A 23,298-nucleotide genomic window follows, 5' to 3' on the forward strand; every position below is an offset into this window, starting at 1 on the left:
AGGGGCGGAAGGGCCTGGGCTCCTCCCCTGCCCCGTTTGACTTGGTTTAGGATTCAATATTTTCGCCGACGTGAGAGGGGAAAAAGGCGTGGTTTTTCTCAGCACTGGGCACGTTTTTGTCCCTCGCATTTGGGCCTTCCCCGGGCCCCCTCTGGCCTCTTGCAGAACCAGTGGCATTTCCCACCCCACGCGGTTTGTAAACAAGAGTCGGCTGCAGTCGAGAAGGCTCCAGGCGCCTCCTTCCAGGCTGACTCTGCCGATGCTGAGGCTGTTCTGGGCTCTGCCGGGGCTCTGTTGGGGCTCAGCTCTGGGCAAGGCTGGGCCCGCTCTCCCCTCACATTGCTCCGGGCAGCTGAGTCATGGGGGGACAAGGAAGGGACACGTCAAGGGATTTGAGGTTTAACAGAGTTTTTATTCAAAAAACTGCCATAACTACCAGGCTGTCCTAACCACCATAACTAACTAGCAGTGCTAACTACCGTAACTATCCACTTGTTCTAACTACTGTAACAAAAAGCTGTCCCCAGGTGCTTCAGGTCCTCCGCTGCTCCCTCAATTGCTTTGCTGCGGTGATCAGAGGGCTCAGGCTGGAGAGAGGCTTGGCTGATGATAAAAATGGGTGCTGCCCAAAGGATGAAAAAGAAAGAAACGAACTGTTACTTTCCCAAGTCAAGTTCCTCACAGGCTCTGTTGCACCAGGACAAAGGGGAATGGTTTGAAACTCAGGAGAGGGAAGCAGCCTCAGATTAGATGTGAGACAGAATTTTTTTATCAGAATAGGGGGGAAACACTGGCAGAGGGTGCCCAGAGATGTGGGAGGTGCCTCCTCCCTGGAAACATCCAGGCTCAGGTCAGGCAGGGCTCTGAGCCACCTGATCTGCTTGAAGATGGCCCTGCTCCTTGCGGGGCACCTGGTCCAGATGACCTGCAAAGGACCCTGCCAAGCCAAGCCAGGCGAGGATTCTGCTGGCTTTGCATGTGAAAAGCAGCGAGACTGGAGACTATTGGAGGGGGGCCCCACGAGAAAACCCCTCCCTCGCGCTGCTCTTTCCCCTGCAGCCGCTTCGCATCCACCTGCAGCAGCTCCTGGGCAGACCAGCGCCGCTCCTCGTCCGCCTCCAGGCTGCACTCCAGGAAGTCCCGCAGCAGAGCCGACAGGCGCCTGGGCTCCTGCAGCTGCGGGGTCCCGTTCTGCCGGATCAGACAGCGAGCCTGCGCAAAAAGCAAACACTTCCGAAAAAGCTCTGCCAGCTTCCTTCACACCCACAAGTGCTCACAGCGACCCCGGTTTCTCAGCCCCAGTCTCTGGGGACAGTTTCCTCCCTGGCAGAGATGCTGCTCAGAGCTCATTTTTCTATGCCAACCAAAAAAGCCAAACACTGCGGCAACCACAGCCATTCCTACATCCAGATGATCTTGCCTTGAGAGCCAATGTCATTGGCTGACTTTGTTAGTTGGAACCTCCATCAGAAATAGCTCATTTTGCTTCTCCAAATATGGACACCAGCTTTACAGGCCATTTGCAAGAGTCTGCTTGTGTTATTTCCAAGGATTCTTACATCAAATGCATCCCTGCTGTGCCACTGACACTCAAGTAAATGCATTCATGATGTTCCATCCCAGAAACTGCCAGGCAAGAAACCTGAGGTTTGGGTTGCTGAAAGCTCACGCTTGGTGACATGGAGGAAGTAGCTTGGGCTAGGAAAGAAATATGTTAGACTATGGGCATGTTAAACAATCATCTTCATGTTTTAGACAAGTTTCCCAGTGAGAAGAGTCAGGGGGAGTTCATCTCGCAGAACCTCTTTCAGAAACTCCTTCAGAAAACTTGTTGTGTTTGGGTGTGGGTTTTGGGCTTGGTCTGGGGTTTTCTGCAAGAGAAGATTAGAGCTGATGCTCTGGCTTCATGTTTTCAGGTCATCCTCACAGACAGAAGAGCTGCAACACCTTAAAACCCAAAGCAAATTCTGGAGACTGCAGAATATTGGTCTGTGCTCAGGCTCGAATCCTCTGGGAATTCCCTTCCCGATGGGCAGAGCCCTCCGGCTGCTCCTCCCAGGGCGGGGTCCCTCTGTGCTCACAGGCCTCTGCAAACTCGGGGAAATTTGCCTCTTACCATGGCCGCCGTGTGCTCGAAGTAAGGAGGTTCTCCTTCCACCATCTCGATGGTCACAATGCCCAAGGACCAGATGTCCACCTTGGGGCCATAAGGAGAACTGGTCACAACCTCTGGGGCCATCCAGTGAGCAGTGCCCACCATGGAGCTGCGCTGCTCCTGCTCGGGGCTCAGCTGAGCGCAGAGGCCAAAATCAGCTGAGGACAGAAACAAACACTGTCAAAGGCAGCTGGAATGAGGAAACCAAGCACAAAGATTGCCCACTCTCAGTCTGGAATGCAGTGCTGAATCCAGCTGGAAAAGTCCTCAGGGCTGTAGCCAAGGCAAGATGGAAGTGGACCCTTAAAGGAACCCTCAGCTTTCATGCAGTGGCTTTTAGTGATTCCCTTGAAGCTTCAGATTCCAACTCCCGCCCCTCTGCAAGGGCCATACCCAGAGCAAAGCCACTGCTGACACCCTGCTCCTCTCCTGAGCTCTCTGTATGGGGCAGCCGCTCTCAGCTGCCAGCAGGGGCCGGGCACCGCCACCAGCAGCCCTTGTGGGGCTCTGGGCGTCACTGGGAAGCAGCCCCACACCCGCAGCCCGGGAGCGCCGTGCCTGACCAGGAACACCCACCCAGCTTGACAGAGCCGTCCGTTGCCAGAAGGATGTTGGAGCTCTTCAGATCTCTGTGGATCACCCGGTTCGAGTGGAGGAAATCCAGGCCCTGCAGACACTGAGAGAGAACAAGAAACACGAGGGTGGAAATCGATGGCTGGAATACACAATCACACAAGAAAGGACAGTTTAGAATTCTGCCAGCAGCAGCTTTGCTGTGACAGGCCAGGAGTGCAGTGCAGACAAGCTCCAGGCAAATGGTTCAAGGCAAAGCTGAGAACAGCAAATCAAATCAAAAAAGACAGAGAGTCCCACAACAGCAGGAAAGAGGACAAGAGCAGAGTGGAAGTGCAGGGACACTGGCAGGCCGTTCACTTCAGAGGCTCTTTCTTCTCTAGCTCATAAAAACAACACAGAAACAAAGCTCTGAGCATGGAGCCACTCCTGTTCTCAGGCCCTGCTTGGAAGGAGCATTGTGTCCAAGCCATGGGAAGCCCGAGCAGGATCCCTCACCTCCCGACTGACAGCTGCCATCTCTCCTTCAGCCATGCGTGTCTGTCTGACAATGTCCTGCAAAGTTCCTCCATCCATGTATTCCATCACCAGCCAGAGATCTTCATCAACAAGGAAGCTGGAAGAGGCAAACAATGGCATGGAGATGAACGTGCACTGCTCAATTCCCCGATGGAAAAGCCTCGAGTGGAGTTTTGTTTCCAGGTCACTTGTAAATGAGGACAGAATCCGATGCAGAGACATTCCTGCCAGGCTGCACAGTCCTTGGGATCTGCACAGTCTAAAGGAGAAGGAGACGCCTGTGGGAAAGGAGAGGCCTTAGATGGCAAGCAAGTGAAAAATGCAGTTGAGCAACAGCCCAGATCAATGTGGAACCACAACACTTGCCCCCAGCTGGTTCAGCATCTGAACTCAGCAGTTCCACCGTTCCCTCCAGAACAAGGCAACACAACTTCCAGACTTATCCAGGGCAGGAGGCCGTGCAGCACTTAGGACAAAAGTGGTCAAGTGTTTGGAAAACCTTGCAGAAAGTCCCTTCAGAAACAGGCAAGGCCATTGCAAAATGGGCACCTGAGGCGTTTCTGGAAACAAGAACCCGGTCTTCCTGGCATCTGCAGCAATGGAAAAGAGTTGGGAAGGAGAAGCCAAGGGAAATAATTTCTGACAGGGTTTATCAGCTCTTGTCGTAAGACCCAGGAAATGGGGTCAGCTTGAAGGAAAAACCAAACCAAAGCAACAAAAGCACACGGAGGGAGTGAACTGACAGGCTGTTGTTTTGGGAAGCTACGGCCGGGTGAGGCTTTTTCAAAACAGGCTACAGACTGCGGATGCCAGGAGAGATTAACGCAGGGCCCGTGCACGGGATAAGAGCTGAAGCACTCACCTGTCCAAAGAGCTGACAATGTTGGGGTTCTTCTTGTCCTTCAGGACCAGGATCTCATTCACAGCTCGTTCCCCGTTCTGCCCTCTGAGACTCATTTTCTTTATGGCCACCTGAAAGGACATTGCAGCCCTTGAACTGGAGGAGTCTGGGGCAGGAGGCCGCAGCAAACACGGAGCGAGTCTTTGTGGAGCGACGGAGCCGGGCTGTGCCAAACTGCCTTGGGATGGGACACCCGGGCTCAGCAAGTGACATTCCCACAGCCCATTTCTCTGCTCGCTGCGGGGCCGCTTACAGGACACAGGGCCAGAGACATTTGGCCTTGGAAGCTCTGCAGAAATGGTCCCTCAGCTCTCAGCCTCAAAGCTCTCACAACATTCTCTGCACCTGCAGTCTTCTCAAACGGCCTTAGTTTACCACCACTCTCATTATCATTCAAACACATTTTGCAAGCAGCAAGTAATTCTGGTTCTGTGAAAACAGAGCAAAACAGCCGGGAACCCTTTAGCAATCCTGTGGGATTTGGTCATGATTTCAAATGCAACTGCTCTGTTTGGGATTGCACAACAGAGCAAACACGCACAAACGTTGCTCAGATGATCCCTGTCACGGGCTGTCACTGACACCAGACCCAAACACAGCTGCAGCGTTTAGGGGAGAGCTTTGCTCTGCACATCCATCTTCTCATTCCTCTCCCTCTCTCTGGGAACAGCTGCAGTAGGACTAAAACCCCAAACTGATGCCAAGCAGGATCGCTCCTTAATTAGGTCTTGAGGTATCCTTTGAAGATGAAGCACAGGATGGAAAAACTGCTAAACGGTGTTCCTGTCCGAGGCTGGGATGAAGATAAATTAGGCCTCAGCCTCCACCAGCTGATGCACTGATGTTTTCAGATATGAAGACCAAGCCAGCGTGTCCTGCTCTGACAGACACCGCTGCCCTCCTTGCATTCCTTTGGGCACTTCAGAAGGCTCAAGTCTGTCCCAGCCGTGCTCTGCAGGCTGACACTGCTGTGCCTTCAGAGGAACAGCCTGTGCAGGAAAGCTCTGCTGGCCCCCCAAAGCTGCAGCCACAGCTCCCAGCAGAGGGGAAAGCCCTCGAGAGCTGCCCGACGCGCTGAGCGTGGTGACACTGACCTCTCCTCCAGTGGCCCTGTCGAGTCCTTTATAAACGGTTCCAAAAGCCCTGGAGACAGAACAGCAGAGAAGAAAGAAGCAGCGCTTTAGGCCCTGGGAGTGAAAGCCAGCCCAGACAGGAGATCTCTGCTGCCTGCAGCCTTTACAAAACACCTGGGTGCATCGACCCTTCAAACAGCAGCGCAGCAGCCACCAGCCCTGTGCCACGCAAGGTGGGCAAGAGAAAACTGAGGCCCAACACAAAGGAAAAGGGCTGGAGCAAATCCCAAATGTCCACGCTGAATTACTTTAGTCCAAAACCTAGGGTGGGAGTGGATGTCTAAAGAACTGGAAAAGAATGTATTTCATCCTTTTCCATTTCCTGCCTACGAGCTGCAGGATCCACAAGGGCCCTGCCATCAGGCAGCTGATGCGTTTTCCCCTCGAGTGCAGCAGCTCTTTGCCTGTTACTGAATGTACGGGGTTTACTACCTGTGCTGAAAAGAGCGCTTATTAGTTCATCTCTGGTTTCTGTTTCTAAACCGTTATGTTGATAATCCTGACCGGTGGATATTTTTGGAAGCAAAATATTTGAAAGGAATCTTCTTGAGAACTGTTTTCTGACAGTCACCAGATGGTGAGCTGCTCTTTCAGGCAATCAAATTCCAGGGACAGAAGATCTTCCAGGTCCTGCTCCTTGCTGCAGGCAGGACACTGCCAGCCTCAGGGGCTTTTGACGGTGCCTTCTGACCACAGTTACCAATTCTGATCAGGACTGAGAGACAGCAGGATCGTGCCCCAGTGTCTGAAGCTGTTTGCAGCTTGCCTGGCTTCTCACTTGATCTTGCACCAGCAAATACCTGGCCCCTGCTTGTGCAGAAGTAACTGCCGTGCACTTACCCTTGGCCAACCTGCTCCAGTTCCAGGTATTTCTCGGCAGGCTCCCCCACGCTCACGGCGCTCCCTGAAAGAAACCACATGGAAGACGCTCCCTCCCAGATGGAGACCCCGCCTTGCAGCAGGGCCAAAATGCAGCCCCACTCGCTGGGGCCGGGAGCCCCTTGGTCTCAGCTGGGCAAGGACAATAAATGACTCTGTGACATTCAGCTGCAGAGCAAGCCTGGGTGCAGCTGATGCTGAGACACACACGCAGCACCCTGCTCTGGCACACAGCAGCAGAGCAGACGTACTCAGCTGCATCAGGCACCACTCCTCTCTGCCCTCTGGCTGCAGAGCTGTGCTGCTGTCAGAATGTTCAGCCCAGGATCCCGCAGCAGAGGGAGCTTCAGTGTCCTCTTCCCAAGCAGAGGGAGCTTCCCCATCCTCTTCCCAAAATGCAGCGGGTTCCTGGTCTTCTTTCCAAGCCACAGGATGTTTGCCATCCTCTTCCCATGCCGGGAGAATTGCAGCCTCCTCTTCCCAAAGCACAGGATGTCCTCTGTCCTCGTTCCACGCTGGGAGATGTCCGTCGTCCTTGTCCCATGCTGCTGGAGCCTCGCTGTCCTCGTCCCACACCGGGTGATGTCCACCATCCTCGCCCCACACCACAGGAGCCTCGCTGTTGTATTCCCAAACCGTGGGATGTTTGCCCTCATCTCCCGGGACAGAGGGAGGTTCACCATCATCCCCCAGAATGGGGGGAAGTTCACTGCTGTCTTCCTCCTCTTTGGCCTCCTCTTTGGAAGCAGAGGGAGCCCGAGGAGGAGCTGATGCTGCTTTTGTGCCCTGTGGACAGATGGTAGCGTGAGGGACGGGAAGTTCTATCTCAGTTATCGCCTTATTTATCCTCAGCTACACATCCAGCTGCACTAAGCAGAAATGGGACTCGGAGCTGTTCAAACTAGGAATGGGCTAAAGTCAACATTGCCACTTATTGCTGGGCATTCCATATTCCACTGTGGCTAAAGCCAGCAAGCAATCTTCTGCCTGCAAAACCAGACCTGCAGCTCTTCAAAAGCTCTTCAGCAGAGAAGGAGAAAAGTGCCAGGGATCCCTTTGCTGCTGCTGCTGCTGCTGCTGCTGCTGCTGCTGCTGCTGCAAAGACACTGGCAGGAACTTTCCTTCAGCCTCCCAGGCTGGCGCTCGACTGCCACACGCCAAGCTCACAACTCTCTGCACAGTTCCGACCACCAAAGGTTCCTTTCCCACTCACCGAAGGAGGAGCTGCTCGGGATCCACGCGTGAGGTGCCCTGCAACGGGACAGGGAACACGAACCAGATGCTGTTAGGAAAAACCTGCCCGTGGTGGGAACTCCCACGGAGCAAGGCAACCCCGAGAGAGCATTTTGCTTCCACAACATCCCTCCAGGAGCCACAGTCCCTTCGCACAGCAAGCAAGAGAACAGCACAGAATCCTGGGCTGTGTCAGCTCTTGGCTGGAGCAGCCACCGGAGGGAGTTCCAGGCTCCGCTGGCACAGACTCTGCGCTTGAGGGAACAGAACCCCCCCGGCTCCATTGCAAATGCTGTGCACGCCCCGCTGGCTGCAGACACCCCCTTTTTCCGCTGCAGCTGCTGGCAGGAGCTCTCCCAAACCAACGGTGTCTTAATGGCAATTTGGTTACAAAGGCAGCTCAATTCCAGTGGGAGAACAGAAAGCACACAGCAAGCCCGCAGGCACCGATGCTGCACCCAGGGAAAACCTCGACTTACGTGCCAAGTGGGCTAAAAAATAGCCCGAATAAGCCACAGAGTACAGAGTGCAAACTGCAGCAACCGCTTGCTGGATCATTTTGGCTGCGCTGCACACGTCGCAGACTGTACCCCTGCAAGCACACAAGGACACCCGTCAGGGGCTGGGCTGGCTGCTGAGAATGCCTCGGGCAGGAGGATCCTCCGGCAACCAGCGGGTGCCCAGAGCCGCTCTGGACACTGAGGGCTCCGTGCCCCACAGCAACGGGAACACGGCGAGGACGCGGCAGCGTTCCCGTGACATCACAGCAGCAGCTCACGCAAGAACCGCCTGGAAGGTTCTCCTCTGTCACAAAGGAGCACAAAGGATCCTCCCGAGGCACAGCCTGTTGCTCAAAGGATCCAAGAGGAACCCAGAAAATGCAGCAGACAAGGACAGCCCATAGCCAAGCCTGAACACTGAGGAGGAACGAGGACAAAGGAACGAACCAAAACAAAGGAATCACGACCTTTAGTCACTGATGCTGCTGACTAAAACCAGCAAGCATTGTTCCTTCTGGGATCTCTGTTCTAGTTCTAAAAACAAGCAAAGTTCTCCACTCTAAATGTACAGAAAGCAGGAACTGGGGAGGAGGCGGGATGAGGAAGGAGGAGAACAGCAGGAGGTGGAGGAGAGAGGAAGAGGAGGAGAAGGAGGAGGAGGAGCAGGAACAGGAATAGAAGGAGAAGCAGGAGGTTCCAGTGCCCGCTGTGTCCGCAGCACTCCCGGCGCCGGGAGCGTCCCCCCACGGCATCCTGCAGGTGGCTGGGGAGGGGGAGCTTGTCCCAAATCTATTAGGGGGTCCCTGAGAGGGTTTTTTATTGGGGAGTGTTTGGAGCTGGCAGATTCCAGAACCGAGCCCCAAATATCTTTTAGTGTCCTGGGAGGATTTGTTTCTGTGTGTATGTTTGGATCTTTCAGGATGCTAAAGCTGAGCCCCTTGGGGGGAATCATCTCCCCTTACATCAGCCAATACACACAGAGGAGAGGCCCTTCCGCTGCCCTGAGTGTGGGAAGGGTTTCAACCACAGCTCAAACACCAACGGAGGCACCGCTAAGGGAAGCCCTGCGAGTGCCCCGAGTGCGGGAAGAGCTTCGTGCGCTGCTCCAGCTCCATCCCCCGTGGGAGGATCGGCGTTGGATGATCCCCAGTGACCCCCGTGGGGCAGAGCCCTGGTGACCCCCGTTCCGGGTGATCCGTGCTGGGTGGGGGGAAGGTGTTGGAGAGATTTCTTTGCCTTCTCCTTGTGCTGCTGTGATGTGGTTGGTAATAAATTCCCTCCCTGTGCCCAGGCTGGGTCTGTTGTGCCCGTGCCGGTGCTCGGGGTGGGATCTCTCCCGGTCCTTCTCTTGACTCCTGGGCTTTTCCTTGTATTTCCTGTCCCTGTGCAGTAGCAGAGGGCAGGGATAGAGCGGTTTTGGTGTCTCCCGGCATCCAGGCAGGGCCAGCCCAGCCCCTTCCTCTTCTTCCTCCTCCTGCCGGGATTCAGCCCCCGCCGCCGCCCGGCTCCTTCTGCCGCTCCTGCCCGGCACGAAGCGGCGGTGCCGCTGACGGGGCCGGAGCGCGGCTGCCCCGCGACTGCCCCGCGCCTCAGGGCCGGGCCGGGGAGTGACCGCACGGCTGGGGAGGGACCCCCCGCTGGCCAGGGCAGGGACTGAGCCCATGGGAGGGACCCCGCGCCGGAGCAGGGAAGGATTCCTGTCCCCGAGGGCGAAGCAGCGGCACGAACTGACCGCGACTCCCATCCCTTCTCCCTGCCCTGCTGGGCACAGCAGCGAGGAGCCGCGGATAAAGGGAAGTCCGGCAAGGAGAAAAAGGTCGCGGGAAGGTTCTGTACCAGGGTTTATTTTACTCCTCACTCTCCTGTTCTGATCCGCTCCGTCCCAAATCCAGTTCATCTCCGCACGTCGGGGCTCTTGTGGCCGCCATGGCGATCCCTGAGTGACCTCTCCCTGCCCTTAGCCCGAGCCACGAGGACTCGGATCTGTTCCAGTTCCGTGCAATTCACGGGCATTTGGGGCAGCTGGAGCGAAGCAGCTGGAAACCACAGCGGGCTCGAGAGGGACTCAAGCAGGGCAGGAGCCGGGGCTGCCCCGAGGGAGCTCTCCCAGCACGAACCTTCCCGGGCTCTTTCTAGGGGAATTTCCTTGAATGTTTCCATTCATCGCTACAAAGCAGAGTCACAAGTGGAGCTGAGCTTTCACCTTGAAATGAGCGAATCGAACGCGTGCGCTGGGACTGCTGCAAACTCAAGGTGTTCCTTCATCCTTTAATCTTGCAAATATTCAGCCCCTCAGCAGCGACGTCTCTGCCAGCCCAACGGTTTCTGACTCAGACCCGGCTCGGAGCTTGGAGAAGAAATCCAAAGTCCCAACAGAATCACCTCTGCCGTCATTTTATTTTTTTCATAGGTACGATGTGTTATGTTATTGTGTATACTATTTTACTTTGATTTTTTTTCTCTTACTCTTTTATTTTCTTCTATTTTATTGTGGTTTTTCTCTATTCCCTTCCCCCCACCCCCCGCCGTTGTTCTCCCCCCGGAGGTTTGTGGTGAGGGGGTTTCCCACCGGTTCTTCCCCGGAAACCAACGAAATCAATCGAAATAATGATGAATTTTTGAACTCTTTCCGCTGCTGTTTCCAGAAGTTCCCGGGAGGAGCCGTGGGCGGGGAGGGGGTTGCCGGTGCCGGGGGCAGTCAGCGGTCGCCGGGCAGATCCCGGCGGCGAAGGTCCGGAGGCGGAGAAGCCAAAGTGTCCGAGGGAGCGCGGGAGGAGGGGACGGGGCAATTCCAGGGAATTCCCCTGGATCCCCTCCTGGCATCCCCCGGGACCCTCCTCGGCCGCGCCCTGCGGGACCCCCGGGCCGGGCTGGGCTGAACTCCCGGGCCCTGCGGCCAAACTCTGCCGGGAACCCGCTGGGTTCGGCCCGAAGCGGGGCAAGCACCGGGACCCGCGGATCCATTTTGTCCTGCGGCTGCGGGGCCCCAGCCCCGGCGGAGCAGGACTGGGCGCTGGGACCCCGATCCCTGATTCCCAATCTGCTTCTCTCTCGCCTCTCCTGTCCCTTTCCTTTGGGTGATCGTAACTCCCGGAGCGGCTGCAGAGCGCCGTGCCCAGTTCGGGTTTCCCAGGAAAGGGAGGCCTGGGGCTGAAGTGCCCCGGGATGGCCGGGAATGGGGGTGCGGGGGTCCCCGGGGTCAAGGACACAGGGGATCCAGGGGCTAGGAGAGGAGGATACCCGGGAAAGGGGGTGCAGGGTGGTGTTGGTGCAGGATGAGGGGTGCAGGGGGGTCCCAGTGCCCAGGAATGGGGATTCAAGGGGGTCCCAGGGAGGCTCCCCAAAGCCCCTCGCAGGGAGGAGCAGGAGTTGGGTCAGGAGCGCTGTGGGAGAGAAAAGGGGGTGACCCTGGCATGGGGGGGACATGGGGGAGTCCCACACGCTCCGAGGGGGGGGGGACACGACCCCCGGGGACCCCCCCTCACCTTCTCCCGCAGGTGGAGGCCGAGCCCAGGCCCAGGAGGACGAAGCCCAACACGAAGCCCCCGACCCCCGTCAGCATCTTGGGGGGCGTCCGGCGGCAGCTCTGGGGGCGGGAGGGGCAGGATCCGGGAAACGGCGGCGGCTGCAGGGAAGGGACCGGGACGGAGTGGGACAGGCTGGGATGGACTGGGACACATTGGGACCCAGCGGGATACACCAGGACCAGGATTGGAACCCACTGGCACCAGAACTGGGGTAACAGGGAGCTGGGAGCAACTGGGACCACACTGAGGGCTAGCGGGAGCAGCTGGGAGTGGCTGGGAGCAGCCGGGACAAACCGGGCGAACATGGAACAGACAGGGGACACGGAACAGCCAAGGGACATGGGATGTCCAAGGACCGTGGAAGGTCCAAGGAACGCTGAGCGTCGCTGCCACGGCTGGAAAAGTTTGAATGGAGTTTTTATCCCGTGACGTTCCCGGCGAGCAGCGGCAGCTCCGCGCCCCCGGCGCGGGGGTTGGGGCAGGGGAGCCGCTGGCAGCACCTTCGGGGCACGGCCGAGGGCTGGGGGGCTCCTCCCCACAGTTCCTTTTCTCTCCCCACCTAAAATCGTTCCCTCCCATTCCAATCCCCTCCATTCACATTTTCTCCCCAGAATTAAAGTTTTCTCACTCCAATTAAACTCTTCTCCCCAGTTAAGCCCTCAGGCTCCTCCGTGCCCCCGGCTCCTCCTGGCAGGACGTGGCCGGGACCTTCTGGAAAGAGCAGCGGAAAGAATTCAAAAGAATTCACGAAGTCATCATTTTTTCGATTGATTTCGTTGGTTTCCAGGGGAGAATCAGTGGGACAGCACCTCACCACAAACCTCCAAGAGGAGAACAATGACGGGGGGGGGGGGGGGGGGGGCGGGGAGGGAATTGGAGAAAAACCACAATAAAATAGAAGAAAAAAAAGAAAGAAACGAAAATAAGAATAAGAGCAAAAATAAAGTAAAATAGAATATACAACAAGATAGCATAACGTACCAATGAAAAAAAGAAAATAATGGCAGGGGTTGTTGTGTTGGGACTTTGGATTTCTTCTCCAAGCTCCGAGCCGGGTCTGAGCCAGAAACCGTTGGGCTGGCAGAGACATCGCTGCTGAGGGGCTGAATATTTGCAAGATTAAAGGATGAAGGAACACCTTGAGTTTGCAGCAGTCCCAGCGCACGCGTTCGATTCGCTCATTTCAAGGTGAAAGCTCAGCTCCACTTGTGACTCTGCTTTGTAGCGATGAATGGAAACATTCAAGGAAATTCCCCTAGAAAGAGCCCGGGAAGGTTCGTGCTGGGAGAGCTCCCTCGGGGCAGCCCCGGCTCCTGCCCTGCTTGAGTCCCTCTCGAGCCCGCTGTGGTTTCCAGCTGCTTCGCTCCAGCTGCCCCAAATGCCCGTGAATTGCACGGAACTGGAACAGATCCGAGTCCTCGTGGCTCGGGCTAAGGGCAGGGAGAGGTCACTCAGGGATCGCCATGGCGGCCACAAGAGCCCCGCCGTGGAGAGATGAACTGGATTTGGGACGGAGCGGATCAGAACAGGAGAGTGAGGAGTAAAATAAACCCTGGAACAGAACCTTCCCGCGACCTCTTTCTCCTTGCCGGACTTCCCTTTATCCGCGGCTCCTCCCTGCTATGCCCAGCGGGGCAGGGAGAAGGGATGGGAGTCGCGGTCAGTTCGTGCCGCTGCTTCGCCCTCGGGGACAGGAATCCTTCCCTGCTCCGGCGCGGGGTCCCTCCCATGGGCTCAGTCCCTGCCCTGGCCAGCGGGGGGTCCCTCCCATGGGCTCAGTCCCTGCCCTGGCCAGCGGGGGTCCCTCCCCAGCCGTGCGGTCACTCCCCGGCCCGGCCCTGAGGCGCGGGGCAGTCGCGGGGCAGCCTCGCTCCGGCCCCGTCAGCGGCACCGCCGCTTCGTGCCGGGCAGGAGCGGCAGAAGGAGCCGGGCGGCGGCGGGGGCTGAATCCCGGCAGGAGGAGGAAGAAGAGGAAGGGGCCGGGGCCGCCTGCGGTGTCCGATCCCCGGCAGCAGCGGCGAGGCCTCGGGGAGCGGCGGCGGGCGGGGCCCTTTGGAGCCGCCCCGAGGCCTTGGTGCCGCCGCGGGTCCCAGTCACTTCCACTTGCCCCAGCTGCCCCTAGCTTGGTCCCAGTTCCCCCCAGCACATTCCCAGTTGCTTCCAGTCCCCACTCGAATGGTCTCAGGCACTCCCAGTATATCCCAGTCGTGCTGAACATTCTCGTAGTCATTCCCAGGCACTTCCAGTTGCCTCAGCATGGTTCACTTGCCCCCAATATTATCCCAGTCACTCCCAGTACATCCCAGTTGTCACCAGCATGCACCCTGTCATTCCCAGGTGTTCTCAGCTCCTCCCAGTGTGTGCACAGGTGGCTCCCAGCATGGGCCTGGCAGCTCCCAGTAACCCCCAGTCAGGGTCCAATCACACCCACCATTATCCCAGTGTGATTGTAGCCACTCCCAGTATGATGCCAGTCACTCCCACTCACTCCCAGTATGATGCCAGTGGCTCCCAGTGTGATCCCAGCTGCTCCGTGTCAATGCCAGCATGACCCCAAGAGCCTCCAGGATGATCCCCAGGGCTCCCTGTCTCTCCCAGTATGATCCCAGTCACTCCCACCTCCTCCCAGTTGCTTTCAGTGTGATTCCAGTTGCTCACAGCCACTCCCAGTCAATGCCAGTATGATTCCAGTCACCCTCAGTGTGATCCCAGTCTCACCCACCATGGATCCAGCTGCTCCCACTGTGCTCCCAGTATGAACCCAGTTGCCTCCAGAGTAGTTCCAGTTGTTCCCAGTTCCTCCCCGTATGAATCCATTTGCCCCTAGGATAGTCCCAGTCCCTCCCAGTGTAGATCCCAGTTGCCCAGTTGCCCCCAGTGTAGATCCACTGCATCGGGCCCAGCTGTTCCCAGTATGGTTTCAGTTCCCTCAGTATGGTTACAGAGACACTCCCAGTAGATCCCAGTTGCCCTCAGCATGCTCCTAGTCATTCCCAGTCACTCCCAGTGTCCCCAGTAAGGTTCTAGTTACCTCAGAATGATCCCAGTCTTGCCCAGTTTCTCCCACTTACCTCCAGGACAATCCCAGTTTCCGTCAGTGTCCCAAAGTGTGGTCCCGGCTGCTCCCAGTATGATCCCAGTTATCCCAGTTGTGGTCTCAGTCCCCTCAGCATGGTTCCAGTACCTTCCAGTGTATCCCAGTTGCTCCCAATGTGTCCCCGTTTTCCTCCCAACATGGGCCCAGTAGCTCCCAGTAACTCCCAGTCAGGTTCCATTCACACCCACTGTAATCCCAGTGGCTCCCAGCATGATCCAATAGGACCCGGAGTCACTCCCAGTATGGTTCCAGTCACTTCCAGGATGATCCCAGTCACTCCCAGTATCATGCCAGGTTCCCCAATCGTGATCCCAGTTGCTCCCTCTCAATGCCAGTATGATCCCAGTAGCCTCCAGTATAATTCCAGTCACTTCCCACCACTTCCAGTATGATCCCAGTTGCTCCCAGTCACCTCCAGTATGGCCCCAGTCACTCCCAGATACTCCCAGTATTATTCCAGTCACACCCAAAGTGACTCCCTGTTACTCCCAGTCTGGGCCCAGTTGCTCCCAGTCACTTCCAGTATGGTTCCAGTCATGGCCAGCACCTTTCCAGTCAGTCCCAGTCTGATTCCAGTAGGATCCCAGGCACTCTCAGATACTGCCAGTACTATTTCAGCCACTCCCAGTATGATCCCAGTCAGTTCCAGTAGGATGCCAGTATGACCCCAGCATGGGCACAGCTGCTCCCATTATCATCCAGTGTGGTTCCAGTTGCTCCCATTTACCCCCACTGTGGTTTCAATCTTTCCCAGTGCATCCCAGTTGCTCCCAGCATGTTCCCAGTCACTCCCACTTGCCCTGAGCTGCTTCCAGTGTGATCCCGGTGTCTCACAGCCACTCCCAGTCACCCTCCGTGCAGTCCCAGTTTCTCCAAGTAGGGTCCAGTATGATCCCAGTCTCCCTCAGCATGGGCCCAGCTTCTCCCACCATGATCCCAGTTGGATGCCAGTTGCCCCCACCATGGTTCCAGTTGCTCTCTGTTCCTTCCAGTGTGATCCCAGTAGAACATGATTCAGTATAGTCCCAGTCACATCCCATATGACCCCAGTCCTTCCCAGCATGGTCCCAGTCATGCCCAGTTGCCCTCAGTGTAGCCCCATTTCTCCCCACCATGGTCCCAATTGTTCCCATTGTGGTTCCAGTTGTTCCCAGTATGGTTGACAGACACTCCCAGTATATCCCAGCTGCCCTCAGCATGCTCCTAGTCATTCCCAGTCACTCCCAGTGGCCCCAGTAAGGTTCCAGTTATCCCAGTACAAACCAGTCACTGCCAGTGGTGCCACTGCTGGCATCCCCCAGCCCTCTCTGCGTTCCCCCTCACGGCTCTCCAGGCTCCCGAGAGGAGCCCCAAGGGCTGCAAGTCCCCAGCCAGGGTCCCCAGCAAGGCCCAGTTTGGATCTGCAGCCCCCAGTGTTCCCAGTTTCCCTCTCCTTTTCCCCGGGCCGGGTTCCCCCGCCCTCAGCGGGTGGGAGCAGCCGAGAGCCCCGCGCTGCCCATCCCGACCTGTCCCGGCTCCATCCCCGCTGCTCCCACGGGCTGCGAGGGGCTCGGGAACGGGGCAGGAGGAGGAGGAGGAGGGATGGGAGAGGACCCTCAACAGCCTGGAGAGGGGCAGGGGGGACTCCTTGGAGCCCATCACCCCCAGCATTCCTAAGTGGGGAGATGGAAGAGGGGGGAGCTTTTTGGATTCCTGGGACTCCCAGCAGCCTGGGGAGGGCGGGGACCAAGTAGAGAGGGGGACCCCCAATACAAGCGTGACCCCCAGCAGCTGGGACAGGGGGGAACCCCGAACACCAAAGGGGAGGGACCAGAGACAGGGAACTCCTGGGAGGCTTTTCCTGAGCAGGTTTTTATGGACACACGATGCCTGGTGGCTTCTAGAGATGGACTTGGGCAGAGGGACCTTCAAACTCAACGTGCTCATCTCTTGTTTTGCCCCAGACCCGGATTTCCCATTCCCAAACCTTGGGCCAGATATAGGAGGAGGCTGCGAGGAAGAGGAAGATGCCCCGGGACCCCCAGGCAGGTGAGGAGGAAGTCACTGCCCCTTTTCCCCTCTCTCCTGCTCCATCTCCCAGCCCAGCATCGCTCCAGCTGCAGGACAACCCCGCTGCCGACGCCGTCCTGCTGGGGACGGACTGGGGGGATCTCCTTGCCCTTCCCTGTGGCACGGAGGCAAATCCCATCCTCTCCTTGTCCTTCCTCCCCAGACAAGGAGCTGAGGACGGAGCCCAGGGAGGACAAATCCCCGCAGCAGAACCTGGTGGAAGAGGCTGTTTTGAGCAGCTCCACAGAGCAGGAATCCAACGGGGAGGAAAAAGCGCGGAGACCCTGCAGGAGGAGGGGCTGCAAACGCAGCCCAGGGTGCTCTGAGGAGGACAGACCAACCCTGTGCCGGGAAGGCGGCCGGAGATCGAGCCAGAGCTCAGACCTGGTGGTCCATGAGTGGCTTCACAGTGGGGAGAAGCCCCACAAGTGTGGGGAATGTCGGAAGGGCTTCAGAGAGAGCTCCCACCTGTTTGTGCACCAGAGCATCCACACTGGGGAACGGCCCTATGAGTGTGGGGAATGTGGACATAGGTTCAGCCCGAACTCCCACCTCATCCGCCACCAGCGTATCCACACAGGAGAGAGGCCCTACGAGTGTCCCCAGTGTGGGAAGAGCTTCTCCAGGAGCTCTCACTTGACCCAACACCAACAGAGGCACCGGTAAGGGAAGCCCTGCGAGTGCCCCGAGTGCAGGAAGAGCTTCATCCTCTACTCCAACTTCATCCCCCAGCAGAGGACCCACGTTTGGCAGAGCCCTGGTGACCCACATTTCCCGTGATCCAGTTTGGGAAGAGCCCTGGCTGGTGCTCTCCACGTCCTCCTGGATCCCCGTAGGCACCTGGGTGAACGCAGGGGCTGGAACATCCATCAGGACTCTGATTGAAATCGGAAATTCATTGGGAAGAGCTGATTTGTTGAGTTTACAGCCCAAAAATTCTCACCTGCTCTGTCCAGTTGTTTCTTCTGGTGGCATCCAGCAATCCTGGATGATCTTGGAGGTCTTTTGCAACCTAAATAGTTTCCTCCTTCATCCTGTCAAAACAACCAAAATTGGGGTAGAAATAAATAAATGAAAAAAAGAGATCCAAAGCGGTACCATTTTCCCGGTATTTGGGGATGAATTTGGGGTTCAGGGGAATATTCAGGAGGATTTGGGTGTTGTGAGGCCATGGGCTGGGCAGACGGGGCCACGATCTCGTAGTTGTGCTGGCAGAACGTGTCCACCTGAGCCTGTCTGTTCTCCAGGGCTTGCGGGTGTCTGTCCCAGTCCCTGGCCTGGGTCTCCCCGTTTGGGGTGTGCCCCCCAAAGTGCCCAAATCGCTGCTGAAGTGCCTGAGCTGCTCCTGGCTGGGGATGTTCCTGTCCACCAAGCTCTCCTGGTCAGTGCCATGGGGGGCTGGGAGGGGATTGAGGGGCTCGTGGGGGGATTGGGAGGGGCTTCTGTCACTCTTGATGGGCATTTGTGGTGCTTGGAGGGGGCTTTTGGGGTGGTTGTTAAGGGTGTTTTGGGGATCTTGTCTAGGTTGTGTGTCTTGGAGAGAATTTGGGTGGTTCTTGGGGTCATTTATGTTGCAGGGAATGGTTGGAGGGGTTCCTGGCACAGAGCTGTTGGTGGGTTTGAGGGGTTTGGGAGTGGCTGTGGGGCTGGGAGAGAGTTTTGGGGTGCTTGTGATCCCCCAGAGCCCCAAAACTGCCACCAGACCCTGCCCCCCAAAATGCTGCTGGGGTTTTGGGGACTCCCATGTTGGGGTTCATCCTCCTGGCGCTGCAGGAGGAGGGGTCCCCAGGGGCCGTGCGTGTCCCCCCCAGAGCGTGTGTGACCCCCAACCCGGTGTCATCCCCTTTTCCCTCCCCACAGAGCTCCTGAGCCAGCCCCTGCTTCCCCCAGGAGGTGTAGGAACCCAGAGTGCCGAGAATATTTCTCTGCCTGTTTTGAAGGGTTTTTACCCCCCTGAACAACAGTGTTTTAGCCTCCAACCTTGCAAAAAACTGCCTACGATCAGACAAGAACTAGAAAATACAATGGTGTGAATTAGGTGATAGATTGTCACAGGGTGAAAATTTAGAGGTTTTGGGCTTCTCTTTGTAGTAAATAGATAAGAGCAAAAAAGATCAAAATGGAGGATTTTTGTCGTTCTCTAAAACTTCTTCTTTTACTACTCCATATTCTGCAGTAAAAATAATTTGGGATGATTGGACAAAGAATTCCACAGTTCCTGACCGTGTTACTGAATAATTGGTAGGAAAGTAAAAATAAAATACATTTCTAGTAACCATTGGTTAAATTATCTTTAAAAGGATGTGTAAATCTTGATAATTCAACTTCCCGCCTGCTTTCTGTGCTCTGTGTTGAACCTGGGTCACGCTGGCGGCTCTGTTTCTCTGATAAGACTTAATGAACAACTATCTAGCAGCACTGGAACCCCAGGAAAAGTCTCGGTTTATTTTTTGGAACAACTTGCAAGGACTTTTAAAATATTCTCTCCCATCAGGAGAGCTTTGATTTACGGCACGGTTCAGTGTCAGAGGTGCAGCAACCCAGAGACTGCAGCAGTGTGGCTGTGGGTGCTTGGAGCTCTGTCCTGTGCCACTGCAGGATGTCCTGAAACAGGACCTCAGCGGCCACCAGCCCAGGTCCCCCTCTGCCACCGCAGCTCCTTGGACCTTGTGTCCCCAAAGGCAGACACAAAGTGTTTCTGCTGCTCCCCCCTTTGTACAGATCCACAGAAAACTGGGATTTTTCCAACTCTTGTGTTCCCATTGTCCCATATTCCCAAAGAACCAGCACTCCCTCCTGATGAACACGGTGAGTTCCAAGGATGGCCACCAGCTCCCCTTCCTGCCTAGAAATCTTGGAACTGCTTCTAAACGCTGCTCCCTTCAGCTCTTGGACAGCTGCTCTGGACACAGAGCTGGGAAAAAACTCACAGAGCCCATCCTGGTGGAGGGCCGAGGAAAAGGCAATGGGAACACGGCAGTGAGGACAGCTGAGGGCTGCAGAGCGCCTCTGAATGACACCGTAACCTGGCACAGCAGCCCTGAGACACTGCTGTGGAGCACGGCTAGGCTTGAGGACGGCTCTGTGCCCTGCCAGCTCCGAGCAGGACTGGCAACCTAAACTCTGTCCCACCCCAACTCCCTGAGAAGATGCCCTTCCTTCCTTCTCACCCTGCCAATGAGCTGCACATTCCCTTGGAAATTGTCAAGGCTTTCTTCAAGACGCAAAGTCCCACTTTGGGCTTTTTGCTGTGGTTTGGCAGTGGAGAAGGGCAATTCTTCATCCATCAGCTCCAGGCTGCACTGCCTCAGGAACACGGCCCACTCGCCAGCTTTGGCTGACTCGTGGCACTTCTAGAGGAAGAAGAAAGTGCAATGGCACAATTCCAGCCCAAACGGAAGGAAGAGTGGGACAGACAGATCCAGGCGTTCCGCTGGCACTGTGGAGAGTTTGGGTTCTTGCCAGTGGCATGTGTGTCCCTGAGTGCAATCTCTTGGCCTGCACCAGAGTCTCACTCACCTGCAAAAGCAGAAAGCTCCGTCGCTGTGCTCGCAAGGGGCTGGTCTGATGCAAAGCTGTCAGAGCCCTGTGAGGGGAGAGCGGGCCCAGCCGTGCCTGGGGCTGAGCCCCAGCAGAGCCCTGGCAGAGCCCGGAGCAGCCTCAGCATCGGCAGAGCCCGGCTGCAAGGAGAGAAACCAGAAGCCGCCCGTCAGCTGAAGCCTCCTGTCCCCTTGTCCCAGCCGCCCGCAGTGCCCAGGCCGTGCTGGCTGCGCTCAGAGCTGGGCCCAAAGCTGCCCAGCATTGCTGCCTTTGGGAGCAGAGCAGGAGGGCAGGACATGTGCCCATGCCTGCAGCCAGCCATGGCACATCCACCTCCTCAGCAGCTGCCCAGAGCCCAAAAGCAGCTTGGCAGCCACTGAAGAATTGGCTGCAGCCGCCCCAGCAAAGGGGGAACCTTTGGTGCCCGGCCAGGCCGTGCCATGCCCAGCTCTGGGAGCATCCCCCTGGCTGTGCACTCACCTGCACATGGGGCGTGGAGCGTGTCTTTGAAGAAGGTGCCCAGGCTGAGGAAGAGCTTCTCATCCTTGAGGTCACCCTCCCTCCCTCCCTTCCTCCCTCCCTCCCTCCCTCCCTCCCTCTTTTCTCTTCTTGCTTTTCTTCCCTTTCCTTCCTTCTCTCTCTTGCTCTGGCTTCCTGTCTCCTTCTTTCTTTCTCTTTCTTTCTTCCTTTCTTTTCTTTCTTTTCTTTTTTTTCTTTCTTTTCTTTCTTTCCTCTATTCTTCTTTTCTCTTTAATTCTTTGGTTTTTTCATTTCCTGTTGTTTTCTGTCTTCTTTCTTTCCTTCTTTCTTCTCTTATTTCCTTCTTTTTCTTTTTTTTTTTACTTTCTATTTTCTTGTTGGTTTCACATTACTATTAAGGATTATTTCCTTCCTTCCTTCTGAATTCCTTCCTTCCTTCCTTCCGAATTCCTTCCTTATTCTGAATTCCTTCCGAATTTCATCTGAATTCCTTCCGAATTCCTTCCTTCCTTCTGAATTCCTTCCTTCCTTCCGAATTCCTTCCTTCCGAATTCCTTCTTTCCGAATTCCTTCCTTCCTTCTGAATTCCTTCCGAATTCCCTCCCAATTGGGGTCCCCTCACCCTCCCAAAATGTGGGGAACTTCACCTCAGCCACCCAAATTGCGGGGACTTTACATCACCTTCCCCAAATTCCCTGAAACCTCCCAGAAGCCACCTAATGGCCCCAAAACTGCCAAAAAGAAGCAGGAGCCTCCCCAAAAGCAGCTCCTGCTTTCCCTCCCTGGAGTGACACACGCCAAGTGCCCAAACCACCCCATCACTCCCAAACTTCATCCCACCCCCAAAATGCCATCCCCATCCCATCCCATCCCATCCCCATCCCATCCCATCCCATCCCATCCCACCCCTCCTGGACACCAATTCCCCTTCTGTGGTTCCTGACTCCCCACACACGGGGCTTGGGGCTGACGGATCGAGCCATTTGGGGCTGCCATCGACACATTGGGGCTGGCATTGAGTTTATTGGAGGCACCCGCTCAATCCCTCCATCCAAAATCAGAGGTTGGAACCTCTCCTCAGGCCTTGCTGTGCCCATGGGCTCACCTCAAGTCCCAGAATGAGAGCAGGGCCTCACAGGACATTCAGAACCTCTAAACATTGCCAGAAACAGCAGCATCCTTCCCAAAATGGGCTCCCCGGATCCCTGACAATAGGTCCCCCTTCCAAGTGCCAGAGCCCCCCTCTCAGAACCCCTCCCTAAGCATTGAGGGGACCCCAAAACTGCCTCAGGAGCGGGACATACCCTGACATCCCTTCAGGAATGGGGGATATCCCAGAACCCACTCAGCAACGGGGTCCCCCCGGCCTCATCATGCCCAGCCTTCAGCTGGCTCAGCCAGAGCCCATCCCGCCCTCAGCAGCCCCAGCCCAGCCCAGCCCAGCCCTCCTGGGCAGGAAGCCCCAATGGCCGAGCCGGCCTGGGACACTTGCAGGGATGCGGGGGCAGCCGCAGCTTCTCGGGCCAGCCTGTGCCAGGCCCTGAGCGCCCTGCCAGGGAACCATTGCTGCCCCACATCCCATCTCAGCCTGCCCTCGGGCAGCGGGAAGCCGTTCCCTGGGGCCCGGCCCCACAGGCCCTTGGCAAGAGTCTCTCTCAGCCAGCAATTGCTGCTCCTCCCTGCTGCGGGGCCCAAGCTGCAAGTTGATTTTCTGCCGCTGGCCCCGGCCCAGCCCCGAGCCAGGGCCAGCACCTTGCCCTGGAGCTCTGCGGGCGCTGCGTTTGTGCGGCCGCAGCTCGGAGCTGCCCTTTGTGTCCCCGCCGGCAGCTGGCAGAGCTGGCGGGGCCGGGCCAGGGTCGGGCCAGCCCCGGCCTTCCCGGCTCTGGGACACAGCGGTGGCAGGCCCAGCCTTCCAGCCCTGCACACGCTCCCACACAAGCCTCCAGAGCCGCGGCCACGCAACGCAACTGACCGGCCGCTGACCCCCAGCCTGGCCTGATGGCCATTCCTCTGCCCACACCTCGGCCAAGCTCCCCTTGGCCACCTCCTGAGCCACAGTGCCACAGACAAGTGGCACATACAGGTACAGAGCTCTGCCCAGAGCTGGCAGGGAACGTTCATTCAACATAAAAAACACACCAAGAAAAAGAGAACTGCCCCCAGCAGAGCTGTTCCCTCCTGCTGTAGTTACACCTGCACACCCACAGCGCCTGAGACTGCAAGCAATGAGCATTCCCTGGGCACATGTGCAGCCCAAGCAGCTCGAGGACAGCCTTGCAGCAGGACTGCTCTCAGCTGAGCCAAAAAGGCCCCTCTGGCAGCTGCAGGGCCATTGCAAAGGGCCAGGGCCAGAGCCTTGGCCCACGGGGGAGGAAAGGGCTCTGAATTCCTCTGCCCTGGCACAGAAACCCTGTTCCCAGGGTGCTTCCCACACAGGATCCTTCTGGAGGACTGCGGAAAGCTGAGAGTCAGCTCTGGCTTCTCCACTTTCCATGTCCTAGAGCTGCCTGGCAGAAGAAATGGAGGGACAGCTCTGGTGGCACAATCCCTCCCGGCCCAGGGCACAGTGCTGGGAAGGTCTTTCCGTGCCGAGGCTTTGCTGCGGCCAAGGAAAGCTCCTGGCTCAGGGTCACCTTTCCTGCTGGGCCAGACCCCCCGAGTGGCCCAGCAGCAGCAGAGAATTCCAGCACAGCCCCGGCACGTGTCAGGTGG

General features: G+C 57.0%; 1 protein-coding gene across 2 annotated transcripts; it reads right to left on the reverse strand.

Annotated features, from left to right (window-relative positions):
- Positions 1 to 391: 391 nt before the first annotated feature.
- On the reverse strand, positions 392 to 8,318 carry LOC125330269 (serine/threonine-protein kinase PAK 3-like). Of its 2 annotated transcripts, XM_048313249.1 has the most exons (9): positions 7,374 to 8,316; positions 6,122 to 6,185; positions 5,243 to 5,291; positions 4,110 to 4,219; positions 3,227 to 3,344; positions 2,732 to 2,831; positions 2,117 to 2,313; positions 1,075 to 1,212; positions 392 to 622 (listed from the first exon to the last, which is right to left on the reverse strand). In XM_048313249.1, exons 1-9 carry the CDS (start codon positions 7,675 to 7,677, stop codon positions 533 to 535), a joined length of 1,170 nt encoding a protein of 389 aa, XP_048169206.1. In that variant the 5' UTR covers positions 7,678 to 8,316; the 3' UTR covers positions 392 to 532. The 2 variants fall into 2 exon arrangements, with proteins under 2 accessions (XP_048169206.1, XP_048169197.1); XM_048313240.1 differs by lacking the exon at positions 392 to 622 and having other exon boundaries at positions 749 to 1,212; positions 7,374 to 8,318.
- Between the last annotated feature and the right edge of the window lie 14,980 nt (positions 8,319 to 23,298).

Source organism: Corvus hawaiiensis, chromosome 1 (assembly GCF_020740725.1).
Source record: "Corvus hawaiiensis isolate bCorHaw1 chromosome 1, bCorHaw1.pri.cur, whole genome shotgun sequence".
Classification (NCBI taxonomy): Eukaryota; Metazoa; Chordata; class Aves; order Passeriformes; family Corvidae; genus Corvus; species Corvus hawaiiensis.

What these genes read in the sequence shown, in the direction of transcription:
- LOC125330269 (XM_048313240.1), bottom strand. Translation starts at nt 7,677, where the DNA reads ATGGAGCCGGGGGGGTTCTGTTCCCTCAAGCGCAGAGTCTGTGCCAGC. An exon ending in ACAGGGCCACTGGAGGAGAG is followed by an intron (nt 4,220 to 5,242) that starts GTCAGTGTCACC and finishes ATGTCCTTTCAG; the next exon opens with GTGGCCATAAAGAAAATGAG. An exon ending in TCGAGCACACGGCGGCCATG is followed by an intron (nt 1,213 to 2,116) that starts GTAAGAGGCAAA and finishes CTTTTTGCGCAG; the next exon opens with GCTCGCTGTCTGATCCGGCA.